A 12,184-nucleotide genomic window follows, 5' to 3' on the forward strand; every position below is an offset into this window, starting at 1 on the left:
AGTGACCATTTACAAAACAATCATCACATTGTCAAATTGTTTAACTTACGAATGCAAAGCTAAGCATTTTTAATTTAAACCATGTATTGAAACATTCACAATTTATTCTTAAAATTTATAAATTTTTCATCCTTGCCATTAAAACAAAGTACTATACTTACAATTAGATTTGCAACAATCGCCCTGGGGTCATCTGAAAAACAATGAGAGAACAATCAAGTCAAATAGTTTATGTATATAACCCTTAACTAATTTATAGCAGCCGTTTTTAAAACAGACTACCCCATATTGCCCCTCATTGTACAGCATTTTGATTGATCTTTTAAGACCCACAGAATATTGTGTTATATCATAATTGTAAGCCCAGAACCTACGAAAAGAAACACTGACTCTCTTCTTTCACCAGAAAAAAAAGGTTTGTCTCTGTTTCTTTCCATTCTTTAGTAATCAGCAGTAGAACGCTGGTTGGCTTCAGGAAAAAAAATCATTTATGAATGTTTATGATGATTATGAATATGATAATGAATGTGATTATGAATACGATGATGATTGTTATTATTATGAGCAAAAAGAAGAGAAAACACTGTGAAAATAAACATGTCAAGCAAAACAGTGAATGACGCAGGGTTATAATAGTTTGGGATTTTTCATGATAGTTAGTAGTGTTGTTTCGTTCGTGAACGTTTCGTTCAAAAGAGCAAATCTTTTTAGTGAACATACTGAACTCAATCAGTTTATGAAATTATTCATCCGTTGAGCTTGGCCGTCGCTGTGAACGAGTCGGCTGGGAGTGGAGGGACGAGCTGAATGTACTACTGAACTGAATGTACTATTGAACTGGAAGTGAACTGAATGTACTGTGAGACACGAGTGATTCGTTTGTTGAACTTCTTCATTCGTGATCTGTCAAGGAGAGAAGTACTAGTACGTATGCAGTGAACTGTCCTGCCATGAGTGACGCGGGCAGAGGTTCACTGCGAACTAATACGATGAGTGAGTGATTCGTTGGCGCAAGGAACGACATATTATGTGGTGAACGTACTCATGAGGCGGCACAGGTTAGAGCGACAGCCTCACAGTTCTGAGGACCCAGGTTCGATCCCTGGCCCCACCTGTTTGGAGTTTGCATGTTCTCCCCGTGCCTGCGTTGGTTTTCTCCGGGCACTCCGGTTTCCTCCCACATCCCAAAAACATGCATTAATTGGAGACTCTAAATTACCCGTAGGTGTGACTGTGAGTGTGAATGGTTGTTTGTTTGTATGTGCCCTGCGATTGGCTGGCAACCAGTTCAGGGTGTACCCCGCCTCCTGCCCGATGACAGCTGGGATAGGCTCCAGCACGCCCGCGACCCTAGTGAGGAGAAGCGGCTCAGAAAATGGATGGATGGATGGACGTACTCATGAGTGATTTTAACCGTTCGTCCTCACAGGGATAGCTTTCACTAGCATCCGTTTCTCCTCTGTGTGGCGTTCGCATGTTCTCCCTGTGCCTGCGTGGGTTTTCTCCATGCATGGTAGGTTAATTGAAGACTCTAAATTGCCCATAGGTGTGAATGTGAGTGTGAATGGTTGTTTGTCAATATGTGTCCTGTGATTGGCTGGTGACCAGTTCGGGGTATGCACCGCCTCTCGCCCAGAGTCAGCTGGGATGAGCTCCAGCACGCACACGACTCGGCTGGGATGGGCTCCAGCTATAATAAGCGGTAGGGAAAATGGATTGATAGATGTAACCCTTAACTAATTTACTGCCAGACCTGCCATCTCTTCTAGAAGACTGAGCACTCTCTTCAGAACTAGATGAATAACACAAAGCTTTAAATAAAATGCCAAACAATAAGTTACCTGGACCAAATGGATATCCATAAAAAAAATTGAAATACTGTGTAGTAAGAGAAATCCAAACTACTTCCACTGTACCCATCCATATGAAGACAGCTCTTATGACTCTGCTATTAAAATCCAACAAAAACACAACACTCCCATCTAGTTATCGCCCACTATCATTAATTAATACTGCGTTTAAGATCATAACCAAAACACTGGCACCAAGAATTGAAATGTCATTCCTATATTAATTCACCCAGGCCAAGTTTTTTTAAAAAAAAATAGCTATTAAGGATTTGTTAAAAATACTGTCAGATAACATGCGTACATTCTTGAATTTAATTAACAGCCCAGCAAAACAAAATAAAGCCATAATCATATCATTAGATGCCTAAAAGGCATTTGACAACGTGAACTGTTGAATTATTGTAAGCACTTCATGGAAATTTGGATTTGGACCATTGTTTATCGGCTGGATTTAAAGACTGTACAGCTCATTCAAAGATTATGTGTGTTGCTTCTCTACCAACATCAGCTTTAAACAGCCAAGAAGGACCTATACTGCATGTGATCTCCCTATATCTTACCTTCTGTGGGCAACATTTTACATCTTTTATGTACCCAAAAATGTTACAATGCTGGTCAAAGCCTATTTCCATTTCTGTGTGAGCACGCAAGGAAACACCACAACCTGGCAGTGGCTCGAAATCGGCATAATGACACGATGTGCCATCTCCCCCCTGGCTTTCGCCATGTCGATGAAGCTCATCATTAGATCATCAAGGTGGGTGGTCCAAGGGCAACAATGAAGAACTGTCTTCCCCCAATCAGGGGGACATGGATGACATGACCATCATAACAACAACCAAGGCATTTTACCAGGCGCCTGCTGGATAAACTCCATGATAATATAGGGTGGGCAAAAGCACAAATTAAACCAGACAAATCTCACAGCATCTCCATTCTCAACGGCCAGCTCACTAATGAGAGGTTCTTCATAAATGATAAACAAATACCCCAACAGTCTAGGAAAAGAAAAGAAAAGCCTGGACGATGGTACACTGCAGACCTCAAAGACTCCGACCAGCTGGAGCAACTCTGGCAAGACACAATTAGTGGCCTTAAGAAAATCAACAGCATTGCTCTTCCGGGGATCCTAAAAGAGTGGCACTTCCGCTTTGGTCTATTGACCCGCCTCATGTGGCCAATCACCATGCCAAACGAATGGAGAGACTGGTGAGCACAGAGTTAAAAGACTTGATGGGAACTGAGCTCGTTCCCTGCCAACATCAAAGTGTAGTATAAATGCACCAAAGCAAGGCTGGAAATTATGCTCAAAGAGTCCAAAGATCACTTGCTGAGAGACAACGGGCTAACACTCTGAGCAGGGAGAAAGTGGAACGCAGCCTTGGCGGTTGCAGAAGTTTAAATTCCCTCACGCACAGGGAAATCGTGGCCAAAGTACAACATGGCACAGAAGGATTGAGCCTGAGATCAGCGACACCAACTTGGCTGAAGGCTACACCAACAGAACGGCGGCACCTGGTGGTGTAAGAAGAGTGATGGCAGGAGGAAGCACCCAGATGTGCCAGGGTCGTCTCCCAAGGTCAACAAGGCCGTTGGATGGGATGGGAATCTATGAAGCAGTCCAAAAATTAAATGAAACGACCTATGGAACATTGAAATAAACAGGCTAAGCTTCATAATCAGAGCCACCTGTGACATACTGCCTTCCCCAACAAACTTTCAACTAATGCTTGAAAAGGAACCAGACTGGCACCTCTGTATAGACTAGCAACTGTCAAACATATCTTGGTGGGTTGCAGGACCTGCTTGATGCTTGATGGGGAGATCTGGTGGCACAATCGGTATTGAGGTGCTTGGCCTCACATTATATGTCCGTGGAGGTGAAAAGCAAGGAAAGTCCTCACACCCTCTTGCGTGCCTGCTGACAAGACAGAGGGACTGGGAAATGTGTGTCAATCTACATCACAGACTAAACCTTTCCATCTGAGATTGCACAGACCTACCTGGGTCTTGATCTCGTCCTATGATCCAACTTCTGCCACCATGTCCTCATTGTAGAGGCCACTTACCCATGGGGAGACTCTTTTGAGGAGGCTTTTGAAAGGAAAAGCCTGTGATATACTGATCTAGCAGTGGAGGCATAGGGACGGGGATGGAAGGTTAGGGTGTGTCCAGTGGAAGTCAGCTGCAGGGGATTTGTTGCAATGTCCACCATAATGCTCTTCAAGGAGGCAGGGATTAGAGGGCAGGCCCAATGAAAGAAGTAGCCACTGTCTGTAGCTGAAGCGGAAGGATGCTGTTTGGGCTGCTAAATGACCTTCCACCATAAGACACACACGCTGCTCAGAGCGCATCCTAACCAGATACCCAAGCCAACGCATATGGCTCCTCTCAATGCAGCTCGACTCTGAGCCCCTCCCGGTTGACCGAGCTTCTGACCCTTTCGCTAAGTGCGAGCCCGGACACCCTGCGGGTGAAACTAATTTCGCCCACTCCACACAGGTGAGGCTGGATTTGAACCTGGGTCCTCAGAACTGTGAGGCAGATGTGCTAACTAGTCGTCCACCTTACGATGCCACCCCGTATGTAACTATTTATTTTTATATTTTAAAAAGGCCTTTTTACCCAACCCACTACTAGAGAACATGACACCATGCTGATTAAGCCTATCAACTCCTCTAACATCTTGATGTATTTTTCAGTATTTTATTTATTTTTGAAATCTAGTGAATGCCCGATTCATTTCCCGTACTGGCCCACTTGGTGGTGCACCAGAAATGATGTAGTGGAAATGACGGCATGGAAATTATGCATTTTACCTAGCAATGGGTGTAGCATGGTCCCGTCTTTTGTAAAAAGCTCACAAAACATATTTTGCATTTCTGTATCTGTAAATAATCATATAATAATGGCTGTGTAAACGAAAACAATAATAATGAACAAAAGCTCTTTCTGAGAACCCCTTAGCTGCCCAACAAGGTGCCTGACGTAAAATACATGCACCACACAATGCATGCACAAACGCAGCGATAATAGAGAATGACTCACTATGTCTGCATTGTACTGCTTGGGATATTTCTGTCTGATTTTTTCATCACAAATGCAGACAGGATTAAATGACAAAAGAAAACTCTAAAAGCTGTCTGCCACAACCAAAATCCATATAGCTGCCCGAGGACCCCTTAGCTGCATGACAAGGTGCCTGACGTAAAATAAAGGAAATCCACCAATGTCCGAGCAATGCATTTTCCCCACGGGCTCTCCTTCAAAACAAAATAAAAGTGTTGAAGAATTGGTGCAGAATCATCACAAACAAGGGGCCCCCTACGTCATATCGAAGTGACGGTTTCTGTTGTTGTAATATTGAATTACAGCCGAGGGGGTGACATAACTATCAGACCTATATTTAGTCTTAATTATACCCAACTTATTAAAGCTATAGACATGTGTGTATATATATATATATATATATACGGCTTTATACGCTGGAGTAATTTACCGCTGACTCTAATTGGTCAAAATGAAAACCCTACCATGTGTTAGCTACCATTTTTCATTGCTTCCCACCACTTTCACTGATGAACGTCTCCAAACACTCAATTCATCAAGAACACAATTTTATTGGAAAAACAAAAAGCCAAAAATCTCCATGAAGAAATTGCAGAGGGCAAAAAAAAAAAAAAAAAAAAAAAAAAAAGGCCTTGAAGCACCAAATATTCCTGTCAAACCAACTGCAGTATTTACCCAAATTAACTCAACATACATGTATTTACCTACCATGTTAACTGTGCATTGTGGATGTTGAGTGTTGTGACATTTATGGTACGAGGATTTCTATTTAAGGAGTATGATGTACATGTGATGTAAATTTGCCCGCCAGATGCCACGAGAGAGGAAGTGCCTGTCACATTCAAATTGCCCCTGCAGAATGCTACATTAACTTTGTCCACCAGATGCCAGTAGAGAGTCAATCAGTTACCAAGTGTCTTTTCAATTGTATACTGCATTGTCACATAGGTTGATTCATTCATTCATTTTCCATACCGATTATCCTCACTAGGCTCGCAGGCATGCTGGAGCCTATCCCAGCTATCTTCGCGCGAGAGGCGTGGTACACCCTGAACTGGTCGCCAGCCAATCGCAGGGCACATACTATATAAACAAACAACCATTCGCACTCACATTCATACCTACAGAAACAGATTTAAAAAAAACAAAACTGCTGGCTTGCAATATTATACTCAGATATATTATATTCGTAATTGCTTTGGTAACATAAGATAAGAACATAAGATAAGAACCTAAGAACATAAGATTAGCACCCATGCTCAAAGATACCCATTTTATAATATGTGTTAGGATGAAGTTCTTAGGCCCATTATTGTATTATGGGAAATTAGTAAAATGATGTGATTTATACTTTTTATATTTTAATTTCACACTTTTCATTTTAATTACTGAAATATTATGAAGAGTGAACCCTTAGAAATGAATCTTAATTAGGAATATATGACGTGTCATGTGGAAAGTAATTTCCCCTTTTAAACATTTAAAGAATTATACTATGTATGTAAAGTTCATACTTTATGCACAGATTGAGTAAAGTAAGTAATAAGTAATAAAGTAATAAAGTAATACTAAAGTAATACGCTTTATATAGAATTAGTTACTGCTCTGTTCAAGCCGTAAAAGCCTTATTACAGGACGTGGCTATCCATGTTCATATATGGGGTTGTTTTTTTGTTTACTCCCAGTAAGGCTGTCTATTAATAGCCCTTCCAAGAATAATTTGCTTTCCCATAAAACAGGATAAATTGTTAAAAACAAGTCCATAAAAGGCAATAAGTCATTTTAAGTTCCTCCTAAATCTGAAAATGACAAATACACGCTCTTTCCTACTGGTATATAAGCAGCATGGATGCTGTGATAGAAGTATAGAAGACCCCTTTTTTAGACCACTGTGTGAGACGTGATGCAAATTGAAGGAATGAATACTTCTTTTGACGACTTCAAAAACTTCAGAACAGATCCACTATATTGCCAAAAGTATTCGCTCGCCTGCCTTAACTTGCAGGAACTTAAGTGATATACCATTCCTTATCCGTAAGGTTAACTATGACGTCGGTCGGTCCACCCTTTGCAGCGACCCTTTGCAGCAACAACAGCTTATGCTGTTCTACGAAGGCTTTCCACAAAGTTTAGAAGTCTGTTTATGGGATTTTTTTTTTACCATTCTTCCAGAAACGCATTTATGAGGTCAGAGACTGATGATGGACGAGAAGGCCTGGCTCTCAGTCTGCACTCTAATTAATTTCAAAGGTGTTCTATCCTGTTGAAGTCAACAGTCTGTTAAGGCCAGTCAAGTTCATCAACAAAGCAAGGTCTTTATGGACCTTGCTTTGTGCACAGTTGCACAACCATGTAAGAAATGGAAGAACTGTTCCCATAAAGCTGGGAGCATGGAATTGTCGAAAATTGCTGGCAGTGCAAGGAATTTTGAAGGATTCAGCATCCCAAGAGCTTTTGGACACTTTTGTGCTCCCAACTTTGTGGGAAGAGTTTGGGCACGGCCCCTTCCTGCTCCAACATAACTGTGCTCCAATGCACAAAGCGAGATCCATAAAGACATGAATGAGAGAGTTTCGAGATTAACTTCACTGGCCTGCACAGAGTCCTGACCTCAACCCAATAAAACACCTCTGGGATGAATTAGAGTACAGACTGAGAGATAGGCCTTCTCGTCCAACACCACTGCGTGACCTCAGAAATGTACTTCTGGAAGAATGGTAAAAATAATCACATAAACACACTCCTATATCTTGTGGAAAGCCTTTTCAGAAAAATAAAAGCTTCAGAATCAGAATCAGAATCAGAATCAGAATCATCTTTATTTGCCAAGTATGTCCAAAACACACAAGGAATTTGTCTCCGGTAGTTGGAGCCGCTCTAGTACAACAAACAAGTCAATTTACAGAACACTTTGGGGACATAAAGACATTGACAAAAAAACAATTGTGCAAAAAGATGCAGAGTCCTCTAGCACTTAGAGCAGTTCGAACGACTAATATTGCAATAGTCCGGTGCAATGACCATTGTGCAAAGGGCGCTGAGACTTCAAGGAGTGTATGCGGTTTAAAGTGACAAGTAGTGCGATCATCTGGGACAATGTCGGTTGTGCAAATGTTACAGATACTCCTCAATCAGTGTGCAAATGGAGCAGATGCTACTCTGGCATGAGTGGCCAGTATATGCAAATAGTGCAGCATGGCGAGACAACTACAGTGAGTGCACAAGTAATAAATAATTGGCCCCACAGAAATGTGACAACGAACTCAAGTCAAAAAATTGCCAGCTTGTTGTAATGGAATTATAGGTTAGGTGTTTAAGAAGTTGATCGCAAGAGGGAAGAAGCTGTTGGAATGTCTACTAGTTCTAGTTAGCGTTGATCGGTAGCGCCTACCTGAGGGAAGGAGCTGGAAGAGCTGGTGACCGGGGTGCAGACGGTCCGAGAGGATTTTGCACGCCCTTGTCTTAGTTCTGGCAGCGTGCAAGTCCTCAATGGTGGGTAGGGGGTTACCGACAATCCTTTCAGCAGTTTTGATTGTCCGTTGCAGTCGGGGCTTGTCCTTTTTTGTAGCAGCACCAAACCAGACTGTGATGGAAGAACACAGGACCGATTCGATGACCGCTGTGTAGAACTGTCTCAGCAGCTCCGGTGGCAGGCCGTGCTTTCTCAGAAGCCGCAGGAAGTACATCCTCTGCTGGGCCTTTTTGAGGACGGAGTTGATGTTGTTCGCCCACTTCAGGTCCTGAGAGATTGTAATTCCCAGGAACTTGAAGGTCTCGACGGTTGACACAAGGCAGCTGGACAACGTGAGGGGCAGCTGTGGCGAAGGATGCCTCCTGAAGTCCACGATCATCTCTACCGTCTTGAGCGTGTTCAGCTCCAGGTTGTGTCGCCCGCACCACAGCTCCAGCCGCTCCGCTTCCTGTCGATATGCAGACTCGTCACCGTCCTTGATGAGGCCGATGACAGTGGTGTCATCTGCAAACTTCAGGAGCTTGACAGTCGGGTTCGCTGAGGTGCAGTCGTTCGTGTAGAGAGAGAAGAGCAGCGGAGAGAGGACACAACCTTGGGGCGCCCCAGTGCTGATGCTGCGTGTGGATGAGGTGGCCTCCCCCAGCCTGACCTGCTGTGTCCTGCCCGTCAGAAAGCTGTAAATCCACTGGCAGATGGCAGGTGAGACGCTGAGCTGGAGAAGCTTGGTTGAAAGGAGTTCAGGGATGATGGTGTTGAACGCTGAGCTGAAGTCCACGAACAGGATCCTCACGTAGGTCCCTGCACTGTCGAGGTGTTCTAGGATGAAGTGCAGTCCCATGTTGACTGCATCATCCGCAGACCTGTTCACTTGGTAGGCAAACTGCAGGGGGTCCAGCAGGGGACCTGTGACACTCTTGAGGTGGTCCAGCACGAGACGTTCAAAGGACTTCATGACCACAGATGTCAAAGCGACAGGCCTGTAGTCATTCAGACTAGAGATTGCAGGTTTCTTGGGGACTGGAATGATGGTGGAGCGTTTGAAGCAGGATGGAACTTCGCACATTTCCAAAGATCTGTTAAAGATCTGAGTGAAGACTGGAGCGAGCTGGTCCGCGCAGACTTTGAGGCAGGATGGGGACACATGGTCCGGTCCTGTTGCTTTGTTAATCTTCTGTTGTTTGAAGATGCGTCTCACATCCTGTTCATGGATGGTTAACGCAGAAGTCAGAGGTGTGGTTGTGGTCGCGGGTGCGGCCGGGTTGGTGTGTGGAGTGAAACTGTCCTTTTCAAATCTGCAATAGAAGGTATTCAAGTCGTTGGCTAGTGTGCTATTGTTCTCAGCTTGGGGGGATCGTCGCTTGTAATTAGTCAGCGATTGGAATGCACGCCAGACTGATTTCGAGTCGTTCGCGCTAAACTGTTTTTCCAACTTTGCTGCATAGATCCTCTTTGCAATGTTAATTTCTTTAGTAAGCTGGTTTCTAGCTCGATTATACAGGGCCCTGTCCCCGCTCTGATATGCATCTTCCTTAGCTTGGCGAAGCTGCTTAAGTTTAGCAGTGAACCACGGCTTGTTGTTGTTGAATGTCCGAAATGATTTTGTTGGTACACAAACCTCTTCACAGAAACTGATATAGGATGTGACAGTGTCCGTATATTCATCCAGGCTGCCAGCTGAATTTTCAAAGACACTCCAGTCTGTGCAGTCTAAACAGCTTTGAAGTTCCATCTTTGCTTCATTGGTCCACTTTTTGACTGTTTTCACTGTAGGCTTCGCACATTTAAGTACTTGCTTGTACGTCGGTATTAAGTGAATTAAGCAGTGATCAGACGAGCCCAGGGCTGCACGAGGTATAGCACGGTATGCGTTTTTTACCGTAGTGTAGCAGTGGTCTAAAGTATTATTTTCCCTGGTAGGACAGTCGATGTGCTGCTTGTATTTAGGGAGTTCGTGGTTGAGTTTAGCTTTGTTAAAGTCCCCGAGAATAATGAGGGGTGAGTCAGGGTGTTTTTTTTCAATTTCGTTGACTTGTTCGGCGAGCGTTAGCAATGCGGCGCTCGTGTTAGCTTGCGGTGTGATATAAACTCCAGCCAGTATAAACGATGCAAACTCACGTGGCGCGTAAAATGGTTTACAGTTCAGAAACAGCGACTCCAAATGCGGGCTGCAGTGTGTGCTGAGCACCGTGACGTCCGTACACCATTTTTCGTTTATATGGAGGCATATCCCGCCGCCCTTCGTTTTTCCCGATGATTCCATGTCGCGGTCCGCTCGATGAATGTTGAACCCGGGAAGCGTGACGGCGCCATCGGGTACAGCGTCGCAAAGCCAGGTCTCCGTGAAGCACATGGCCGCGGAACGTCCGAAGTCTTTACTGGTCTTTAACAGAAGATGAAGCTCGTCCATTTTGTTGGGTAGGGAGCGTACATTCGCGAGGTGGATCGACGGGAAGGCCAATCTGTGTCCTCTCTTGCGGAGTTTCACCTGAATTCCGGCTCGTTTTCCTCTGTGGCGCCGCTTCCGCATCCATGCGCCGAAAACCGCGGACGCCGCTCCGGTGAGTAACTCGGGGAAAAAACTGAGCGGATTTTCGAAAGTTGGTGACAGAAAGTCCGGAGTAGCCTCCTTGATGGTTAGCAGGTCTCCCCTTGTGTAAGTGAGTCGTGTAAGGTCTCCAAAGACGGACGAAAAACACAAAAACGAAGACAATACTAGAGAGCGCGTTACCGAGGCGGCCACACTGGTAGGCGCCATCTTGATTCATCATTTTTTATCATCATTTCTTACAGTGGTAAAGGGTGGACCGACGTCAAAAATTAAACTCTATTGATTAAAAAGGGGGCATTTCAGATTATATGTAAAAATATGTAAACCAAAGCAGGTGAGTGAATACTTTTGGCAATATAGTGTAAATTCGATTTAAAAATGAATTACACAGTATTAATCCTTTTCACAACCACCAAATGGGCCTTTTTGAAGACGCTTGTCGAGAGAGCAATGCAAACCAAAGGGACCTTTGAATTTGTGTCTCCCACGGAATTGCCAGTCTGATCAAACCCGATATTCCATCTACAACCCCAATTCCAATGAAGTTGGGACGTTGTGTTAAACAAAAATAAAAAACAAATACAATGATTTGCAAATGTTCAACCAATATTTAATTGAATACACTACAAATACAAGAAATGTAATGTTAAAACTGATAAACTTGATTCTTTTCAGGAAATAATCATTAACTTAGAATTTTCTGGCTGCAACACATTCCAAAAAAGCTGGGACAGGGTCATGTTTACCACTGTGTTACATCGCCTTTTCTTTTAACAACATTCAATCAACGTTTGGGAATTGAGGACACCAATTATTGAAGCTTTGTAGGTGGAATTCTTTCCCATTCTTGCTTGATGTACAGCTTCAGCTGTTCAACAGTCCGGGGTCTCCGTTGTCGTATTTTACGCTTCATAATGCGTCGCACACTTTCAATGGGAGACAGGGGTGGACTGCAGGCAGGCCAGTCTAGTACCCGCACTCTTTTACTACGAAGCCACGCTGTTGTAACACGTGCAGAAAGTGGTTTGGCATTGTCTTGCTGAAATAAGCAGGGGCGTCCATGAAAAAGACGTTGCTTGGATGGCAGCATATGTTTCTCCAAAACCTGTATGTACCGTTCAGCATTAATGGTGTCTTCACAGATGTGTAAGTTACCCATACCATTGGCACTAACACAGCCCCATACCATTACAGATGTTGGCTTTTGAACTTTGCGTCCATAACAGTCCTAATGGTTCTTTTCTT

At 43.7% G+C, this 12,184-nt stretch overlaps 1 protein-coding gene across 2 annotated transcripts in view; it reads right to left on the minus strand.

Annotated features, from left to right (window-relative positions):
• enpp2 (ectonucleotide pyrophosphatase/phosphodiesterase 2) overlaps positions 1–12,184 on the minus strand; it is a 297,302-nt gene that overhangs the window by 158,401 nt on the left and 126,717 nt on the right. For both annotated transcript variants that reach the window (XM_061673612.1, XM_061673611.1), the window contains exon 14: positions 162–193. In XM_061673612.1, the coding sequence (XP_061529596.1) occupies positions 162–193 (32 nt within the window). The remainder of the gene's footprint in view (positions 1–161; positions 194–12,184) is intronic.

Source organism: Phycodurus eques, chromosome 4 (assembly GCF_024500275.1).
Source record: "Phycodurus eques isolate BA_2022a chromosome 4, UOR_Pequ_1.1, whole genome shotgun sequence".
Taxonomy (NCBI): Eukaryota; Metazoa; Chordata; class Actinopteri; order Syngnathiformes; family Syngnathidae; genus Phycodurus; species Phycodurus eques.